Source organism: Podarcis liolepis (assembly GCF_965112155.1).
Source record: "Podarcis liolepis genome assembly, chromosome: 9".
Lineage (NCBI taxonomy): Eukaryota > Metazoa > Chordata > Lepidosauria > Squamata > Lacertidae > Podarcis > Podarcis liolepis.
This window is the reverse complement of record NC_139564.1, coordinates 62,854,545-62,876,700: the sequence shown is the minus strand read 5'-3', so window position 1 is coordinate 62,876,700 and position 22,156 is coordinate 62,854,545. Positions and strand designations below refer to the sequence as shown.

The window sequence follows — 22,156 nt, the reverse complement described above, 5'->3', positions numbered from 1 at the left end:
ATCTTGGTGAGGTAAACAACTACCTATCTCTGGAAATAGAGAAAGATCAAGATGGTAACATTCTAGTACACCAGTCACGGAAAATTGCTGATGTGTTAAGCAAACTAAACCTGATGGATGCTAACCCTGTAGACACACCAATGACAACAGGTTATCAGGTAGATGACACTGAAGAAGCATTTTCTGACACTACACTGTACAGAAGTGTGCTAGGCAAGCTAAACTTCATTGCCAGATGTTCAAGACCAGACATTGCTGTTAGCTGTAATTTGCTAAGCAGACAAGTCAACAATCCTAGTGTCAAGGATTGGAAAGCTCTGAAACGCATAGCGCGGTATATGAAAGGCACTATGCATTACAGACTGAGACTTAACAATCAGAAGTCTGGTGGTCTTGAGATATTTGCAGATGCAAGTTTTGGAAGTGACACTACAGACAGGAAAAGTACGTCTGGGGTTTGCTACATGTACAATCAGGGTCTATTTGATTGGTCATGCAAGAAGCAAACAACAGTTAGCTTAAGTACTTGTGAAGCTGAACTGAATGCACTGTCTTATTCACTTAAGGATTGTGAATGGTTAGTACAATTGTGCAAAGATATGAAAATTCCTGTCAAATGTCCAATCCAAGTTTACCAGGACAACAAAGCATGTTTGGCTTTGCTGAAATCTGAAGGTTGTAAGCAAAGCACGAAACACTTGCAATTAAAGTTGCAGCATGCTAGGGAATGTATTCAGAAGGGACTCGTAACGGTGTCCTATATGCCAGGTAATGAAATTCCTGCTGATGTATTGTCCAAGATTATATCAAGGGATCAACACTGTACCTATGTGCAGAAGTTGGGTTTGTACTGATATTGTACGAACACGCTGCCCAGTGATGTTCACAGAAAGGGGGAGGATGTTGGTTTCTGCTTTCCTTCACTGTGCAGCGAAAGGGCTTGTCACGAGACAGGTGTTTACATTCCACAGTCTGTACTGTTGGAGTTTCTCACGGGAAAGGGAGGCTGGATGTGACGTACACTGGTTTCCTGTTTTTCACTGTGTGATTCTCTCCGAGCTGTTGAGGAGAGAGGATGCATTTTCTCTGCTCCTGCAGAGGCAAGATGTCTTTCTGTAATATACCAGCTTTGAACTGTAAATAATAAAGCAACTTTGAGTATGCAGCACGTACTCCTCATCCTTCCGCTGGGCACGGGACTCTGCTTTAATTCAACACAAACTTCCTACCGGGCTCCTGCCCCAAGAGCGGACGACCCCATGACAGGCATAGCAAGGTCAAAGCGAACAACCCTAATTCTAGGGAGGGGGGGACGGGCAATCTGATGCACGGGCGAAAAGAGGAAGCCCTAGCCTCGTGCAAGGAGTTTTAGCATTTCTGGCTGTCAATCAACAAATGGCAACATTAACTTCTTCCCAACAACAAGGGAAGCCCCAATCGCATCAGTGGCCAACGAACAATTAGCCTGCCCCCAACTTTGGAGTGTACTGGCGGCCCCCACCACAACATGTGCTCTCCATGAAGGAGAACACGCTTTCCAAAAGAGTAACTGTTTTATTATTATTATTATTATTATTATTATTATTATTATTATTATTATGAAACACCTCTGTGTTGAGAGCAACACCAACAAACCCACGGGTCTTGCTTCTGAGTAGATATGGTTAGGCTTGGTCATTTTAATCTGATGGTAGCCATGGCGAAAACCGAAGCACGCCAGTCTTTAATCCAGATTACCGTATTTTTCGCTCCATAAGACGCACCTGACCATAAGATGCACCTAGTTTTTAGAGGGGGAATGCAAGAAAAAAATATTCTTTAAAGGGGGTGCTGAGCAGAGCCCGTATGCATCCCAGGCTCTGTTCAGCACTCCATTTCATAAGCCACATGGAGCGTGTGTGCGGGGCTTGCTCCCTCCTCGGGGAAAAGCCCCCAAGAGCCTTTAAAGGGAGCGCTGAGCAGAGCCTCCCGCCTGCATTCACTCCATAAGACACACAGACATTTCCCCTTACTTTCTAGGAGGGAAAAAGTGTGTCTTATGGAACAAAAAATACGGTAGTTAATCCTGAACAGTTTTCTCTCTGCTCATCATTGGGTCTCACCTGTGACACACACACACACACACCCAACAGATTACCCATAGGTAAAGCAGTCCTTGGTAAAAAAAAAAGGGTGCCACCCTGGGTTGAAAGAGTATAGAAAAATAAATGATCCAAACCCGTATTATAATGCTGCAGTCCGGCTCCTTTCTTTCCACATAAACTTCAATTAGCATGTCTCCTGCCTGGGAAACCTAGAATAATAGGTAGTTTACAAAAATGGAAATGTTAAGGAGATAATCCAGATTTACGCAGCTACAATGTCATGCTTTCCTCTTGCATGCAAATCTGAGGGGGGCACAGTGTATTCCCATACAACCAAACTCCACACCAGTGTTTGAAACTCCCATTGTTCTAGGTGTGCTTTGCGATGGGGAATTTCGTTCATGCAAGCAGTTTCTGAGCTCTGGGTGCGGTACTGCGCCTAAGATTTCAGATTAAAACTGCAGAGTGGAAGGAAAGGAGGACCTTTTTCTGCCTTCCCAATTCCAGCTACTCTCTGAAGACTGGAGAAGAGACCCTCTTAAGAATATTAGGGGGTGGGCAGGGGAAGGACTAGACCATGTGAAAAATGAACATAATATTTTAGCTGCAGTTCATTCATTTTCAGCTTTGTATTGAGAGCACATGGGCTAACACATCCCCCAGCCCAGAATAAGGAGACACGACACAATGATGTATGGGGTAAATTAGGCCACAACTTTATTGATTTCAGTTGTAGGAGACCTTGGCTTAGGCACTAGACGGCATCCCTCACACCCCCATTTGGGTCTGAGGATGTGCAGGATGTGAGGATGTGAGGGACACTGCAAAACATGAAATTTACACAGCACGCCCCCCTCCCACTTCACCTATGCTGGGAGTTTGACCTTACGCCACCACTCAGGGCCAGTGACTCCCACAATCACCCTTTAACGGGCCCTGCAAATGCCGCTGCATGGGGATGCATAATAACGCTACCCCCCATTCCGAAGACAGACTATAGGATACCGCCCAAGGCCTAAAATTGCCACCCAAGACAGCACATGAGGAGACTGTCGGCAGGAGCCTGCCCTTATCTGGCCCTCGCTCCGCCCCCCAGCTAGCCACCGATTGGTCAGCCGGGGGGGGTGGAGTGATGGACAGCCCAAAGGTGGGGGGATCACCCAAGCTTGGGGAAGCCCACACCAGGTCACAAACCCCGCCCACCACTTGATTGGTGAGCAGTAATTCTTGCTATAAAAACGTGTGCCTAGACATTCCATTGTTGCACCCATTGCGTGGTGAGTTCCCGCCTCCCCCTGAGGAAATAAAGACACAGGACACAAGAATTCAGATTAATGGGTTGAATTAGGCCACAACTTTATTGATTACAGGAATTGAGCGGTATTGGATTAGGCATTGGTCCTAACTACTAACCGGCTTGAAGGCCGGGAGGGTTAATCACCAGTGGGAGGAGTCCTGCTAAGGCACGTCAACTAGGACCTCCCCCCGGTGTCACCACGTGGGGGCGTGCCGTGGGCCCACACCTCCTTAGGCTTAGGACAAGGCCCCCCGGAATCCCTTACCAGACTACCTTTTTGTTTAGGGGAAGGTGAGGGCGCTCCTTCCCCCTTCATTTGCATAACAATAGGACAGTACCCCCACCAATGCCTAACCGCCACTCGAGCCAGGCCAATACCCTCAAACCTGTAACCAATCCCTAATTCCTGAAATAATATCGCTCAGCCAAACATCATTTCCCGCATCGGAAAGATGCATGCCATCATCTCTGTAGAGGGCCACCTTGGGCAGCTGGAGCAAGGGAAAGAGAAGGAGCCTCGGCTGCAGCAGGTTTAAATAGCCAAGGCCCTGCCCCCGGAGCCAACCGAATGGCTGGCCCGGGGTATGATGCGGCCGGGGATTCCCTCTGCTATTGCGGGGGCTGGAGCCAGCCCCCGCAAGAGTGGGGGAGGAGCGTGAAGCCCTCAAGCCCACCTGCTATGTTATCGCGGAAGTGGTTTAACCTAGGTTTAAGGTGCTATTCAGCTCTGAGCTTTCATATCTCAGTTTCTAACACTGCTCCACACGCAATGTTCCTTTCTTATACATGGTAAACTGAGCTCATGTGACTACATCCGTTGCCACATTTGGGGCACAGATTTGATATAGATCTTGGGCACCCTTTCCTCATATGTGGTTTACCCTTAGATGCACTTCCAGAAGATGGGTTGGAGTGGAACAGCAATGGCTCTACCCAATGTCAATGCCAAACTGTTCTCTACTGTAACTAATGACGTTGTGGCCATATTCAAGCCCAGACCACCCAATATACAGTTGTCCTGTGTGGTTATTCAACTCCTTAGGGAACTGTGGGGTCACACAAGCCCCTCATCACCAAAAACCTGAAGGAGGGGGAAGTCTCTTCCTGACAGGATGTAGAATTTCAGGGAGGAAATCAAACTACACATGCAAAAGAATGGTGGAAGACAGGATTTCCTATTAACACCACTATTAGCTTCGACCAGTTCAGATTGCCAGGGGTGCTCATTTGGTAGAGTATGCAGGAATGTTAAGTCTGACCCCAAAAAACTCCACACATGTAACAAATTGTGGGTGTTGCCCAACATGAGAGTGGGGGATTGTTACAGTGCATGAATTGGGGAGGGTAAATTTCCCATGGGATGGAGACATATATCTGTGCTTCTAGGATTCTAACTGCATCTATTGGAAACAATGAGACTTTATTTAGAGGAATTTTCTGTAGAAATACTGCATTTTCTGCTGCTAAACCCACATCACTATGTTTGAAAGAGTCACATAATGGAGAAATTAGGACTTTAAGGTCACAGTGCCTTCTGAGAATTGAAACTAATGGAATCATTTGCAAGGGGGGGAAACATTACAAAGCGACTTTGAAGAAAGCTTCTTAATTATACTGGCAACGATTCAGAAAAAGCCTATTTCCTGCTGAAATTTGCTTTTTAGATGATATTACGGGAAAAAGGTTGGAGGAAAGAATGAAGTTGACATTTGATTTCCACTGGGCGTATGTAAACAACTGAGCATTCGAGGAAGGGAAAAAATGTGTTGCAAATTACGGCAGCAAACAAAAACAGCTGGCAAAGTGTTTGGTGGGCAGGAAAAAAAATGAAGAACCGTTAACGAAGTGCCAACTGGAATGGAAAACAAGGTCATTGTAAGTGACATGAGAAGTAGGAGATTTTTCTTTGAGTTGAAATAGAAGTTTGGGCTAAACGAGTTTTATTTTTAATTTGGCTTTCTATTTTTAATCACTCTGAAGATAGATTTACTGCTCCTACCAGACAAAAAACTGCTGTTAATTTTCGTATTGCCAGCTGCTTTTCACTTCTATACAGATAGGTGCTGTATAAATTGTACTGTAACATCTATATACTTTTATTTTTGACTTTGGAAGGTTAACAGAGAAGGTTGCCTCATGCAACCAAAAGACAGATGCATCACCTGAATAGTTTGCATAAAACAGCTGGATATCGGCTCCATTTAGCGGATTCTGACTTTCTTTTTAAAATAGATAATGCCATGTACAGAGGCAGATCACTGCTCCATTTAGCTCAGTATTGTTGAAACTGACCATCAGGGTTTGAGGCAAAAGTCAGTCCCACCCCTACCTGCCTTTCCGCTTGCAAAATATTTGCCTTACTGCTGAGTGACCGCTCTTCCCCTGAACAAGGAAGGAAACATCATTACTCACCTGAGTATCCTTCCATTTGGTAATAAAGCTATTTTCAATATCCATTTGTTTCACCTGATCTTCATGCACCTGTTCATAAAAAAATGGCAATATTGGTGCCTCTATTATTTATTACTACTACTACTACTACTAATACTACTACAATTTGTATGCCAACTGTCAACCGTAGATCTCAGGACAGTTCACAACATAAAAATACAATTAAACAAACACACATAATAAAAAGAAGAGCAGAAACAAACCAATAATCCCCCCTCCCAAAACAAATTTAAGGGTATCGGATGCCAAGGCCTGGTTGAAGAAGAATGTTTTCACCTGGCGCCTAAAATTGTATAATGAAGACGCCAGCCAAACCTCGCTGAGGAGAGCATTTCAGAAATGGGGAGCCACTGCAGAAAAGGGCTGTTCTCATGTTGCCACCTTCCTCTCCTGGAGGAAGCACACAAAGAAGGGCATCAGATGGTGATTGCAGGGTCTGGGTCAGTTCAGATGGGGAGAGGCAGTCCTTGGGGTACTGTGGTACCGAGGTGTTTAAGGTTTAATAAATCAAAACCAGCAATTTGAATCTGGCTCAGAAACTAATGCGTAGCCAGGGCACTTGGGCCAGGATTGGTATCAGATGCTCAAACTTTCTTGAGATAGTGGCTGCCAAATTCTGCATCAGCTAAGTTTCCTGAACTGCCTTCAGAGGCAACCGACTGTCTTGCCAGTGGTGCATGCTTTAGTTATCTCCCTCTTGGACTACTGTAATGTGCTCTATGTGGGGCTACCTTTGAAGGTGACCTGGAAACTATAATTGATTTAGAATGCGGCAGCTAGACTGGTGACTGGGAGCGGCTGCTAAGACCATATAACACTGGTCCTGAAAGACCTACATTGGCTCCCGGTACGTTTCCGAGCACAAAGTGTTGGTGTTGACCTTTAGGGCTTTAAACAGCCTCGGCCCAGTATACCTGAAGGAGCGTCTCCACCCCCACCGTTCAGCCCGGACACTGAGGTCCAGCACCGAAGGCCTTCTAGCGGTTCCCTCACTGTGAAAAGTGAGGTTACAGGGAACCAGGCAGAGGGCCTTTTGGGTAGTGGCGCCCGCCCTGTGGAACGCCCTCCCATCAGATGTCAAGGAAATAAACAACTATCTGACTTTTAGAAGACATCTGAAGGCAGCCTTGTTTAACGAAGTTTTTAAATGTTTGATGTTTTATTCTGTTTTTAATCTGTTGAGAGCTGCCCAGAGTGGCTGGTGTATAAATAATATATTCTATTATTATTATTATTATTATTATTATTATTATTATTATTATTGCAGTAATCTAACCTTGCACCATTCCTAATACAATAAAACAAAACAATCGAAGTGGCTGTGTCACTGCAAGGCACACCAACTTTAAAAGTGAGGAAGACAGTGCCCTGGCCTACACATAGTGGAGGAGACATAATCTGAAAATAATTCTTCAGGGATGCTTCTTCCATGTTGCTATTATCAGGTGGGGTTCAACCGCATACTGGTCAACTACATTGCACAATTACAGTTGCACAACAAGGCCGCCTCTCCCACAGATTGGACATTTGGCAATAAGGAAAGTGATGAGGCCATGTACTGGAAAGTGTGGAATAACACTTGATGCAACTTCATCTAACCTTCCCACAAACAAATCAGAATGAATGCTTATTAATGGCTGACATCATCTAAACTCCCTGCAAAGAAATCGGGATAAATGTTCAATCAACAGGTTTTCTGGAAGCACCCTCAGGCACAACCAGTGGTTTTTTTTTTTCTGGGGGGACACAGGGATATGCATACCCCTAAACATTTTGTGAATTAAGTTTGACCTCATTGAGGGGCAATATTTCAATATGAGTAGGAAAATGAGAGGGACACGGGTGGCGCTGTGGGTTAAACCACAGAGCCTAGGACTTGCTGATCGGAAGGTTGGCGGTTCGAATCCCCGCGATGGGGTGAGCTCCCGTTGCTCGGTCCCTGCTCCTGCCAACCTAGCAGTTCGGAAGCATGTCAAAGTGCAAGTAGATAAATAGGTAGTGCTCCGGCAGGAAGGTAAACAGCGTTTCCGTGCGCTGCTCTGGTTCCCCAGATGCAGCTTAGTCATGCTGGCCACATGACCCAGAAGCTGTAGGCCGGCTCCCTCGGCCAATAAAGCGAGATGAGCGCCACAACCCCAGAGTCGGCCATGACAGGGCCTAATGATCAGGGGTCCCTTTAGGAAAATGAGAGTACGTCTAAACACTTTTTTAAGAAAAAAAAGCACTAAGCACTAAGATCAATGCAAGGGATTAGTCTCCTAATTTTGTCCCCACACCCATCCACTCTCCCTATACTTGGCGGCTTCTTAGCATCCTTTTTCTGTGAAAAGAAAACCCTGCAAGTAAACAACTATGATAATGGTTGTAACCGAGACTATTCCCTATGCTAGTTTTCTATCTACAATGAGTTTTGATACAAAAATGTGGGTCTGCCACAGAGTTGGGGGAACTTTGGTCCTCCACCTGTTGCCTGAATACAGTCGTACCTTGGATCCCAAATAACTAGGTACTCGGGATGTTTTGGCGCCCGGACACCACAAATCCGAACGTTCGATGGGGCTTCCACGGTTTCTGATTGGCTGCAGGAGCTTCCTGCAGCCAATCAGAAGTCATGCTTAGGTTTCTGAACGTTGTGGAATTCAAACAGACTTCTGGAACAGATTCCATTCGACTTCTGAGGTACCACTGCACAGCTCACACCTTCCATCACATTTGACCACATTGCCTGGTGGGAGATAGCAGCCTTTCATCAGCTAGAGAGCTACCGATTATCCCTACAGCCTGAAGAACAGGCGCAGACCAGGACAACTTGAGGAAGCCAGAACTGAACTTGCTACTGAAACGTTTCACGCAGTTTAAATATACATAATTCTAAAACACACACCTGTGTGTATTTGATAAGTTTAACCACACCACATTAAAAAAATATAATAATGACAATTCCTTTCAGGGAGTGAAGAGCCGATCCCAGGTTTTCCCCCAGCTGTGAGTGTTTTTACACATTTTGAGCAGAATCTCTACCAGGAAATTTTCAAAAATAAGTCGCATGAAAACAAATGGCAGCTGTGCACGATCATAGCTAATGGTGCTCTTGTACAGCTCTCGTTCATTTTCATAGGAATTGCACAAGCAAATATCCTGGTGAATTGCGCGCCCTGTTCTTATGCATTTGATTTTTATTGCTGCCTGTTTTACTGTGATCTTGCGTTCCAATGTTTATATTAGAACATTAATGTGGCCCATAGGTCATCTCGCTGGTGTAATTAAAGTGCAGAGGAAAATCTGTTTATCCCCCCTCCAGGCATTTCAAATTGACGTGTAGGTATTTTAGCTGTTGCCCTTTTTTTGGTACAGTTTTATCGCTGCTGCTTTTATTGTTGTTTTATGGCATCTATAAGTTATATATCACTTTGAGTACCTTGCCCAGAGGCAGAAAGGGAATTAACAAATTTTCTAAATAATAGATTTTTATTCCTATTTCACAGTGAAACAATTTGAGGGCCCTATCAGACCCAAATGCAGATGATGATGATAATGATTCGGAAAATAAACAGAGTAAAATTGATGTTCACGCTAAAGGATTTACAGTGCAATTTTGACCCCCTCCTGAAGCACAGCTGAAGGGAATTAGGGTGGAACATACATGCAACTCCAGCACCTCCACTCCAAAGACTCTGGAAAGCTCTGCAGGTGTCAATCTACCAACACTAATGTTCCCTTGTTCCCATAGCACATCCACGGACTGGGTCTCCAACCACCATAGGTATTTTAATTTCCTTTGGTGGTGTCAGTGGAAGGAACAGTATTAAAAATGAATTAGTAACTGCTGGGGGTGCGGAGAGTGGAATTAAAAAGCCACCAGCCCAACTTCTGCCCTGGCCTATGTAATAAATAAATAGTAATAGTAATAGTATGGGACGCGGGTGGCACTGTGGGTTAAAGCAGAGAGCCTAGGACTTGCCGATCAGAAGGTCGGTGGTTCGAATCCCCACAACAGGGTGAGCTCCCATTGCTCGGTCCCTGCTCCTGCCAACCTAGCAGTTCGAAAGCATGTCAAAGTGCAAGTAGATAAATAGGTACCACTCCGACGGGAAGGTAAACAGCGTTTCTGTGCGCTGCTCTGGTTCACCAGAAGCGGCTTAGTCATGCTGGCCACATGACCCAGAAGCTGTACACCGGCTCCCTCGGCCAATAAAGCGAGATGAACGCCACAACCCCAGAGTCAGTCATGACTGGACCTAATGGTCAGCAATCCCTTTACCCTTTACCTTAATAGTAATAGTAATAATTGTACCTTGCCCATCTGACTGGCCTGCCCCAGCCACTCTGGGCGGCTTCCAACATACTGTATTGGCCTGAATATAAGCCTCACTTTTCCCCAAATTCCGACAGTGAAAAGTGTGGCTTATATTCGCAACCTTATGGCATGCAGCCAGGAGCACGGTGAACTGTCGCCCACCCCATACATAATCCCCCATCCTCTCCCCCAAGGCCAGAAAGTAAGAGAGCGAGGAAAGGTAAAGGCCACTGGCAACACAACGTTGATTCCCCCCCCCCCCCATAGGCAGCCAGGAGCATCAAGGAATTTGTAATCAGGTATTTTTTTCTTTTCCCTCCACCAATTTTAAAGGTGCGGCTTATATTTGGGTGTGGCTTATATTCGGGCCAATACGGTGTATAAAAACATAATGAAGCATTACACATTCAAAAGCTTCCCTATACAGGTCTGCCTTCAGATGTCTTCTAAGGGTTGTTTATTTACTTATCTTCTTGACATCGGATGGGATGACATTCCACAGGGTGGGCGCTACTACCAAGAAAGCTCTCTGTCTTGTTCTCTGTAGCTTCCCTTCTTGCAGTGATGGAACCTCAAGAAGGCCCTTGGAGGAGGACTTCAGTATCTGGGCTGAATGCTGGGAGTGGAGACGCTTCTTCAGGTATACAGGGCTGAGGCCGTTTAGCGTTTTAAAGGTCAGCACCAACACTTTGTGCTCGGAAACGTACTGGGAGCCACTGTAGGTCTTTCAGGACCGGTGTTATATGGTCACCAGTCACTGCTGTGAATAATGAACTTTTAAAAAAACAAAAACACCCCTAACCCTCAGTTTTAAGCAGCTGTGGTTTGCTTCTGTCCATGTTCTTTAACTCTCTCTTTCCCTTCTTCTACTGTCTCCACTACTAGTGCTTCTAATTTGTATACTCCTTGAGTGCAGGGACCTCTCAGTGTGCTAACTATATCATGGACAAGAAGATATACCTGCATATAGGTAATCTAAGATGACCATCAGATAGATCCCCCCCCCCTCAAGGGAGGACACTGGGTGCAACCCATAAGTTTAGGTTTAGCTGCTCTGAGTCAGTCTAACTTCAAAAGGAAAATGCTAAAGTCGAAATTCTTCAGATTGAAAATCAAAGAGAGAGATAACAGTGTTTTTCAGGACGGCTGAAAGCTTTTCTGAACAAGAGACAAAATGCTATATAAGATACCCCATTGCTGTTTTCAGCCATTTGCTAAATTATATTATTGGAGAAATTTGATAAATGTGCTGGTTACTTACATCAAAGAGATGCACATAATTTATAATCAGGTCTTCGATCACATCAACTTCTTCGCTGGTTTGCCCTTTGGTCTGAAACAAGCACGACGAAAACACCATGGCTAGATTGTGTGGATCCATGTGATTGATTTCCGAACACTTTTGTACCCTGCGCAAAGTTAATAAATCCATTTAGAAGGCTTCAGTAGGCATTGGCTTGTTTAAGGGAAGAATCCCCCAACCCAAGCCCACGACACAGCATGCATTTCCAACACAGCCGCTCAACTTAAAAGCAGGCATCCATTAAAATGAAATTATGCATCTCATTTTTTCCTAGATCATTAACTCACCATTCTCTTGCCACCTGTTTTTACACAAACAGATTGTTCTGCCTTTACACAAACAGATTGTTAGAGTATGGTGAAGTTGCTCCCTCCAGCTAGGCCAGGGTACAGGACTGTTTGAAACAGTGAACAAGCCAGCTGCCTTGGGAAGGTCAGAAGCAGAGCAATATTATGGAAAACACCAAAACTAGTTGCTTCTTCTCCCCATCTGGCAATCAGGGATATACTCTGGAGGGACGTAAAGTCCACCTTCTGACCACCGGCTATCTTATTCAGCAAACGGGACACGGGTGGTTCTGTGGTCTAAACAACTGAGCCTCTTGGGCTTGCCGATCAGAAGGTCAGCGGTTCGATTCCCTGCGACGGGGTGAGCTCCCATTGCTCTGTCCCAGCTCCTGCCAACCTATCAGTTCGAAAGCACACCAGTGCAAGTGGATAAATAGGTACTGCTGCGGTGGGTAGGAAAATGGCATTTCTGTGTGCTCTGGCTTACATCACGGTGTCCCACTGCACCAGAAGCAGTTTAGTCATGCTGGCCACATAACCCAGAAAGCTGTCTGTGGACAAATGCCGACTCCCTTGGCCTGAAAGCTAGATGAGTGCCGCAACCCCATAGTCGCCTTTGACTAGATCTAACTGTCCAGGGGTCCTTCACCTTTACCTTTTTTTACCTTATTCAGCAAACAAACACTGTCACCACTAGGCTTGTGAGATTTCATACCTTCACAACTAGAAGGGCTAGGAATTTTTGTAAGTAAAATCAATGTGGAAATCTCAGAAAGTAGACTTTCCCCCATTCAATAGTATATTTGTATGAAACTACTCCATACATAGTCCTGGACTTGTAGAATATTAATGGTGACACAGATTGAAATTCCCAATTCCCAGACAGCTAACTGATGTGACTCCAATGTCAGCTACCTCCAAATTTGAGAAGCAGTATATGTGGGGCTGCCACCGAAGACAGTTTGGGACATGGCAGTTAATTCAAAATACAGATGTTCAGGCTTTGTGAATAAATACACTTCTGGCAAGATCCATCACCAAGTGATATGAACCAGCATCTGGAAGTTATCAGTTGCTATGGATTGGATTGTCATGGCTAGCAGTGACAGAGCATAGCACCGAAGAGCTGCGAACCAGGAAGCCACCAGGTTAAAATCTTGCCTCACCCATGAGTTCCCTAGATGGCCTTATGCAAAGTACTATTCTTAACCTTCAGGGGTGACTGCCATTGTTTACGTAGCCCAAACATCACCAGCTGTGCACAAGAGAAAGGTGTTGGCAGAAACTGAGGGCCTGACTGACAGAAGTACTGCAACAGCTTATTATTACTTATTACAGTTAATAAAATATTATATTTTATAATATAATATAATAATATGTCATATAATACATTGTGCAATATATTCACACCATTGCCTAAGGGCTGTTATAAGAATTCTAAGGTCTCAAATAGAAATTAAACATTCATAAATGTACAAGGCAAGCACATGCAAAAGTATATAAACCACGTGTCTGAAATAGTACAGGAGAACAATCCTGAAGCCATTTTGACTCTCTCTGCAAGGAGGAAGGAAATGCAAAAGCCTCCCCATTGTCTTTTGCTTACAAATCCTGTCTTGTGTATGAATAGAGTGAGCCTGTGACCTGGATTCAGGAACTAAAGTATTTACCATCACAAAAGAATGACCACGCTGCCCAGGTAAAGCAATCAGTGACCATTTTCAGGTATGCTGGCAGACAGGATTTCTGCTGTAGACCGCCTCTTTCTGTGGTGTATGTATGATGTTTTTTGGGGGGTGGTCTTGGGCTACAGGGTGGGCAATTTCAAAAGTCTATATAAGGGCTTGCACACCTTTGTTCTCCTCCCTCCTGCATGTTTGTGAGTGGGGACCCTGTTGCAACAGTTCTTTGAGTAAAGACCATGCTTACTAGCTGCTTTGCTTCTCAATATACTCTGGTTGGCCTCTGTTATTTTCTCCTACCAATAGGGAACCCACCTAAGGACTGTATATGGGCTCTTGGATACCCCATCAGAGAAGAGGAGCAGGTTTTTTTTCTTATAACAGGGCTATCAGCTGCCAACTGGCTTGTGCTGATCCTCATCTTTAGTTGTCATCTGGTGATCCTGATTGCTAGTAATGTTTCGAGATTGCTTCTTGTGATTTTATTAACATATTTTGATGTTACATGGAAGCCCACCTGGAAAGATTCGCATTCTGCAAAGGAGGGGAAATGTCAACTATGATAATTCCCCCTTAGAGCATTCCAAGGATTCCTGAGATAGTATATAAATAAAATTTTGAACCTTATCTGGTATATCTAACATTCATCTCTCCCCACAGACCTTTGACAAAGTGAAAAGAAGATGTATAAAGAGCTTTCTGTTATAATACCTTCTTTTCAGTAGATTTACCAACACACTGACCTGTAAAGGTGCGCCATTAAAGCTGCCAACGTCGCCCTATTGACTGGTGGAAGTGTTCGAATAAAAGTGCTGTACTTTTTCACTCTCTTTTTCTCATCCAGTGTATCTGATAGAGAAGTGGGAGGGGGAAAATTAAATTACCCAGCATTAACAGCAGTGCAATCCAAAAGAGAAGGATATTGATCCGCCATCTCAGCAGCATCTAGTCATTTAAGATTATTATTCAGCCAATCCACCCCTACTTCACCGACACAATATTGGTAAATTCTCTTTTGACGAGCTATGTTTGAAGGAAAACAACTTTTGAGAACAAGGAGGTTACGCCTTGCAACTTTTGTATTCTTGTACCGCCTGCAATGAGTCGCAGGCTAAGTATCCATAAAGCAGATTCTTCTGTTTGCTCATGGATGCACTTAATGGGCAGAGCTGATTAAAATACAAATGGGCAAGACATACAAATAGGTAGAATGGAAAACTGAGTCTTTCATTGCTGGGAGCAGGTTACTTGGAGGTCACAATATTGATTGGAATACATCCCTCTTGAATGACACCATTAACAACTCAGATGGTCTAGTCCACAGTCTGAAAAATATGTTTTTTCCTCCTCAGCTTGGTGTTTTCCCCCACTGTGCTTCTTTCAACAACCTGTTGTTCTAAAATGTGTTATACCCACTCATCCCCATGTTCTGTTTACTGATAACCATATTTAATTAGAACCCACCCTTCTCCAAAGCTTAGAGAGGGGCAAAGGCACTTATAAGCCCTGTGATGACTTGGAAATGAATGAGACATCTCATAGCGTTTTGAGCCTCACTGAGGCTCAGCACAACATCAGAGAGAGCTCCCCAAAAAATTTCAGGCTTGGAAGGAGGACAGGGAGGTTCAGAAAACAGATGCAATGTCTCTACGGCTTCGTCAAAAACATGCAACACATTACCTAATGCAGAAATCCAAAATGGATAGAGTTCTTTGGTAAGCAGTGCATCATCTATTTCAGACAGAAAGCATTTCAGTGCATCAGTGACATCTTCCAGCTGATTTGTCCCAGCCCTCAGCTTAACACTTCTTGCGTCTTTTTTGAAGCACTCCAGAAGTTCATTCACACGAGAAGGATCCCCTCCTTTCAGGTAGATGTGTTTGCTACCCAGACCTTAGAGAAAGGAAGACAAAATCACTTTCCAAAAAAGTTAATTATGCCTTAAATCAGGGGTTGTCCACCTGGTCCCTACCGCCCACTAGTGGGCGTTTCTGTTACGATATAGAAGCAATGCGGCCGCGAGCTGCTAGCTTGAAACCAAAACATAAATGGGAATGTTGGGATTGTTCCGTGGGAAACAGAGGGACAGTCTATTCACAGTGCGAAGCACCGGAATTAGCTCAGAGTGTAATATGAGCTGTACAGGAAGTACAGGAGGAGTTTGTTGTCTCTCGGCTGCTGGAGTTTGCAGAGAGCAGTCGTGTTTTCTGTAACGCTGCAAAGACAGAAATAAAGGCATGTAAATACGTTTCTGCCTATCTCTTTCCCCTGCCCACGGGGGGGGGGGGGAGGCAGGGAAGAGTGGTGTGTTCTTCTCACACTGAGGAGGATCGCCGATCGCGACCTAGCCTGTATCCTGCCGGGAAATGCAGACAGGGAGGTCAACCGGAGATCAAGCCGGGTGCCCGGAGAGTGGCCAGTTTCTCCTGATAAAGGCTTGATTCCAACAGTTTCAGGATTCTAGGTGGGTGGTAGGAGAGTCTACAGCACTAGCTGAATCCTTCTTCCATCAAGCACTGGTGGGCAGTAAGGAAATTTTACCATCAAGAAAGATGTATTAGTGGGCGGTAGGTATAAAAAGGTAGACTACCCCTGTCTTAAATAGACCAATACTTCAATATAAAAATATTGTACAGTTAGAGGAGGGAAACACAATTTGAACAAATGGCAATACTTCAGGTTGCTCTGTATAATCATGACTTTAACACTGTATCACAGATTCAGTTAAGAGGCAGCAACACAGAAGAAGCTTTTACTGCATGTATAACCAGTGGTAAGAAAGGGGGGAAGCAGGAATCCTAGGCTAATTGAGATTCTCCTTGCACGGGGGGGGGGGGGGCAAGTCTGTCACTTTCTGTCTCTCATTTTCCCACCACCTTGGATCCCGAACGCCTTGGCTCCCGAACAAATCGGCTCCCAAATAATCAAAACCCGCAAGTGAGCGTTCTGGATTTTGAACAATTTTTGGAAGCTGAATGTCCGTTGCGGCTTCCGATTGGCTACAGGACGCTCCTACAGCCAATCAGAAGCTGTGCCTTGGTTTTTGAACAGTTCCAGAAGTCAAACGGACTGCTGGAATGCATTCTGTTCAAGAACCAAGGTATGACTGTACATGGTATCTCAACTTTTCTCAGATGTTTTGCCATTCCAGCTCCATCCAGCACTGCTTGCAATCCTTTGAAGTTTCAGATTACTCTCTGTACATCTGCTTGTATGCCACAGTACCCTAATGGTACAGACATTTATTTGTTTCTTACATATCATTCATGCAAAAACATTGCCAGGGTTTGGGCTAATTAAACAATCTATGATCTTTTAAATTGTATTGTTTTTTCTTTGCTACTATGGTATGTAGTTTTTGTGTTTTTATATGGTAAACTGCCCTGTGATTCTTGGATGAAACCTGGTATAGAAATTTAAGTACCGTATTTTTTGCTCTATAAGATGCACCAGACCACAAGGCGCACCTAGTTTTTGGAGGAGGAAAACAAGAAAAAATATATTCTGAATCTCAGAAGCCAGAACAAGAGGGATCGCTGCACAGTGAAAGCAGCAATCCGTCTTGCTATTCTGGCTTCTGGGATAGCTGCGCTGCCTGCATTTGCTCCATAAGACGCACACACATTTCCCCTTACTTTTTAGGAGGGAAAAAGTGAGTCTTATAGAGCAAAAAATACGGTAATCAATATTTCAAGGACCACTTCTCCCCACATAAACTGTCCCAGACACTGTGTTCAGCATCTGAAGGCCTTCTTTGTGTGCCTCCGCCATGTGAGGTGCAGAGGGTGGCTACACAAGAATGGGCCTTCTCTGTAGTAGCTCTCTGTTTGTGGAATGATCTCCCCAGAAAGGCACGTCTGGTGTCATCGTTATACACCTTTAGGTGCCAGGTGAAATCATTCCTCTTCAACCAGGCCTTTGGCTGATTAATAGTCTACAGCCTTTTAAATGTGTCTGTGGGAAGGGCGGGGGCTGTTTTGCTGTTCTTGCTTCAATTATTTACTTGTGTTTTTATCTTGTCTTTTGTTCTGTGAACCACCCCGAGATCTTGTGGTGAAGGGCAGTATTCAAATTTAATAAATAAAAATAAAATAAATAATTTCCATGGAAGCAACTCTTACACAGCTAGGAGACCGTTTAAATGATCCAACTTGAATGAGAGCCATTCAAGTGGGCGTGTCCCACACAACTGGAACTCCACCACCACTCATGCGTTTGGATCATTCAAATGTTCTTGCTGGAGATGATCACAGACTAGCGGCTCGGAGACATGCATGGCGCAAAGGGTTCTGGGTGATAGCCTAGAGCACACCTTCAAACCTTGTAGAGCACTGGGAGAGCTTCTTAGGTCTCCCTGTTGTTCATAAGATCAGAGATTGGATATTACAACAAATCCAATGTTATTTTGTGGCTGAACAGTACAGTGGGAGATCAGCAGAGCAACCTTCCTCAACATGGCAGGTTCTAGCAGTCTTAGCCTTCTGGCTTTCAAACACCTTTTGAAAGCCACGGCCTGATAAGTTGTTGGCTTCACAGCATGGCAGCAGTTCTTAAACTAGGTACCAAAACAACATACGCTACTTTTTGGCCACATAGATCTTCATCTTTCAGTGAATAAGATCCTGCACCCAACAAAAATAAATGGACCTCGAATACTACTGGCCCAGAGATGGAAAGAGGACAGAGTTCCGACCAGAGACAAATGACTGATGAAGATGATGGACTACGCCGAAATGGCGAAATTGACCAGGAAAATCAGAAACCAGGAAGAGAAGAACTTTAAGACAGAATGGAAAAAATTTTCAATGTATTTAAGAGAACACTGTAAACAACTGAAAACTTTGGCAGGATTTGATTAATGCTTGTAATGTACAAAAAATATGGTAAAAATGGATGGTGATTATTTTTAAAAATAGAGAAAATAAGAGAAGCAGTTGGGGAAAAGATTGATAATGGCAACCATGGAAAGGTGGAGCGGTGTCAAAGGATTCAGAGAATCCTAAATGACGATGTTGATGCTTAATGTTTGAATTCAAATTTGTTATGTAAAACTTTACACACACACACACACACACACACACACAACCTCAAGAAGCTCCTTGTAAGGAGATGCTCTCTGCCTTGACTTGTACATTTTAGACACACACAGACACACACAGCCATGCAAATAACACAGTGCAACAGTGTGAACCTGTGACAAAGTGTGGTCTTTGCAAATAGCAGTTCAAGCCCAGCTAATGTAATCTGATATAGATGCTTCTTAAGTACTCTATCCGGATGCATCTCCAATTTTCAGGAACTTGAACAAATGCTCTGCTCCACTTACCATACTGCGTAACAAATGCAATACAGCTGTTCACTATAATCGGGACGTCATTTCTGCTGAGCTGCTGATCTTCTAACACGTTGCCATCTGTACCTGCTGCTTTTTCAATTGCGCTGTGCCAGACTGTGAAATCCAACTTTGTGTGGCCGTGGATGTATAATGTTCTGCAAAAAAAAAAAAAGTTTTGGGAAAATATTTTGAAAGGAGCAATAAGAGGGTGAGTGGAGAAAGCAATTCTTATTTTAGTGAAAAAGAGCAAGATGGATATCGTATGGATAGGTGAACACAGACCAACTGAACAGCTGGCCATAACCTAAGGCTGAAAAGCGCCACAATGCTGCTTCTCTTGAAACACTCTCACTTCTGAGCGAATATTCAAAGAGAACATGAATATTTCTCCTCAGGGTTGAACTCAGATGATGGGGAGGGTGGAGTGAAATCGCATATAGTTTCATCCTCTTCAAAAATTGTCAGCTTCTTTGTGCAAATTTCTCCCAATAAACACATAAGCAGTGTTGATTAATAGGCATATTGCTGCAAGCAATTCCCCCTATTGTAATGCATTTTGGAAGGTTGTTTTCACAAACGTATGCATTTTATGGAGATTTTCCTCTAATATATGCATTGTGTACATACTGTTTGGATTTTAAAGGTTAACAGTTTGGTTCACATATCGGTTCGAAGATTGTGAAAAAGATAGACTCCAAAGTGCTGGAGGTGTGGAGATAAATCAGGCACTTGTGGCTATTTAAAAAAAAATATCCAGGCATTTTGGGAGTGTATCCACTTAGAAATACAAAAAATAATAAAGACTTCCTTTAAGAGAAAACCAGAAGCTTATCTCCGGGGGATCACAGATTCGGATATCCCGCAAAAAATGAAGAGTATATTTTTATACGCCACAGTGGCAGCAAGAGTTCTTATCGCTACAAAGTGGAAGAGTGATGAAATCCCCTCTACCCATGAATGGATCCAAAAGTTAACAGATTATGCGGAGCTAGATAGTTTATCAGAAAAAATAAAGAACAAACCAAAACAGGAATTTATTTCAAAATGCTAAGTCTTCAAAGTTTATTTGAAAAAAACTACAGTAGTTTAAACTCAGTCGCAGCATTTGAATAACTTTAGTAGTAGATTTAAGAAAGATGTGAAATTTAAGATAAATCAATGATTAGTTAATTTAAGACAAAAATGTGTTTTGGCAACAAATAATAGATAATTGAAACAAAGAATGGGTGGGAGGTTGGGCCTATAGTCCAAGGACTGCTTTTTACTTTATTGATTTGTAATTAATATTGTCGTTATCACTGTTTTGTTTGTATTCTTGTCTTGTTTTTTCCTTTCTTGAGTATCAAGAAAAGAAAAGAAAAGAAAAAGGTAGTCTCCCATGAAAAGACAAAATAATTTTGATTTTTCCCTCCAACCCTACTTGACACGGAATTTTGCATGAATGACAAAATGCAGTTTGGACAACAAAAGCTCTAAAAATCCATGCTTTTGATAAATTTACTCAATACTCCTCTTGGATATATAAGCTTTTATTCCCCTTCATTAAAAATGTATTATTTCCACATCATCTGCATTTGGGGGCTATTTTAAGCCTTTTGAATCATAGTACCCCTTGTAATCTTGCTGAATTTCACAATATCTACAGAGGCACAAAAATGAATCAATGGTTGAGAAGATTTAAGATGCTACATCCCATAAGATAGTATGACACTGTGCAGAATAGATACACTCAGGAATAACTAAATGAGATCATGAGCAAAAGTAAAGTATAATAAATATTCATCAAACAAGTGAGGAAGTGAAGATGTGAAATTTTCTTTTCTTTTTCTTTTTACTCTGCCAATGTGTTTTCTGAGGAAATTCATCACTTAGGGTCAGGAAATGGAATCAACAATGGATTTAGTCCTGTGAGAGGGTGGGTGGGTGTGTAAGAGAGAGGGAGTTATTCAAGATGTATGTGGTTATTTATAAAGCTCTTGTATCCAACTTACAATGTGATTCCAGCAACCGGTATAACTCTCTTCAACTGAACAATGCCTCAAGCTGCTTTGAATTCTGACAAGAAGTGTCAGGTGTCAGAAACAGTATAACCTCTGCAGAGTCTCTATCTGCTATAACTCCAATCCCCTCTGTGAAGTCTCCTCTCAGATTCTCCACCCCAGTCAAACTGGTTCATTGAAAAAGTATTTCTCAGTACAACCAGCCAAGAGATGTGCTCGGTTCTAGATATGCGAGTCCTTTTCTCTACATGCACATCAATCTGGAAAGGGTACAGAAAACCTGACCAAGCTACCACATAAACCCCAATGTGACTCTTTCCAGAGCACCCATGTGTTGTAGTCAAACAGCTTCTACAGTCAAAGCTCAGTTCTCGAATGGCTCCGTTTTTTAACTTTTCGGTTCCCGAATGCCGAAAACCCGGAAGCAAAATGCTCTGGTTTTCTAACGTTCCTCAGAACTCGAATGTCGGACCTCGGTTGCTGAACGTTTCGGAAGTCGAACGGTCTTCCAGAACGGATTATGTTTGACAACTGAGGTTTGACTATATAGCTCAGTGAATAGCACTCTTGAACTTTATGAGAAACTGTTAGGCTGGCTGGTCACACAGTGGACGTACAGAGAGGGAAAGCTTTTCGGTGGAGGGGAATACAGTTAGACTGCCAAGGCAGGCGCTGAAGTCAGATAACACTTATTTCTTTGCAAGGCTTTCCTTGCAAAGGGTTTCAGAAGGTTACTGAAGTGTTAGAGGAGCTTCTCTCCGAATTTCCAACATAATGCGCTGTTCCTCTCTTTCAAAGTCAAGCGTATGCAGTGTGAAAAGAAAAAAATGCAGAAAAACAGGAGGATTTATCTTATGGGTTAAGAAAGAACTGAACAGAAACCTCAAATTACACTTTTCAGATGTCCAACATTCACAGGAAATGGAAGGTCAGAAGAATTTCATTTTCTGACCAGAAAGCTGCTATGTATATGAAGAGAACAATGGAAGTTCACTTTTTGCAGTAAGAGATTTAGGCTGCATACATAATGTACATTTATATCACATATGCACCCAACAAATCCTAGGAGATGAGCTTTGCTAGGTTACTGGGAATTGTAGCTCTGTCAGGGATATGCTTCAGTTCCCAGGACGGGAAGATGTGCTTTAAATGTATGATGTGCATTCAACCTTTTAGGTGTGGGAAGGATTTAAAGTGCTGAAGAAAGGATTATATTAATCTAATATTTATATTCCACCTTTCCTTCAAGGAACTCAAGATGGCATATATTTCTCTCCGCGCCACACATACACACAACAGATATTCTCACAGCAACCTTGTGTTAGATTGAGAGATGTCAGCTAGTGAACTTCATGGATACTTGGGGATTTGAACCTGTTTCTCTACCAGACATTTTAGCTACACAACAACAACAGCTCTC

At 43.3% G+C, this 22,156-nt stretch overlaps 1 protein-coding gene across 3 annotated transcripts in view; it reads right to left on the bottom strand.

Moving 5' to 3' along the window:
- The window catches only part of ARAP2 (ArfGAP with RhoGAP domain, ankyrin repeat and PH domain 2), a 138,062-nt gene that overhangs the window by 28,265 nt on the left and 87,641 nt on the right, over positions 1 to 22,156 (bottom strand). For all 3 annotated transcript variants that reach the window (XM_083459725.1, XM_083459727.1, XM_083459726.1), the window contains 6 exons: positions 18,728 to 18,891; positions 15,082 to 15,294; positions 14,145 to 14,250; positions 11,391 to 11,538; positions 5,794 to 5,862; positions 2,219 to 2,293 (listed from right to left, as the gene is read on the bottom strand). In XM_083459725.1, coding sequence (XP_083315851.1) covers positions 2,219 to 2,293; positions 5,794 to 5,862; positions 11,391 to 11,538; positions 14,145 to 14,250; positions 15,082 to 15,294; positions 18,728 to 18,891 — 775 coding nt within the window. The remainder of the gene's footprint in view (positions 1 to 2,218; positions 2,294 to 5,793; positions 5,863 to 11,390; positions 11,539 to 14,144; positions 14,251 to 15,081; positions 15,295 to 18,727; positions 18,892 to 22,156) is intronic.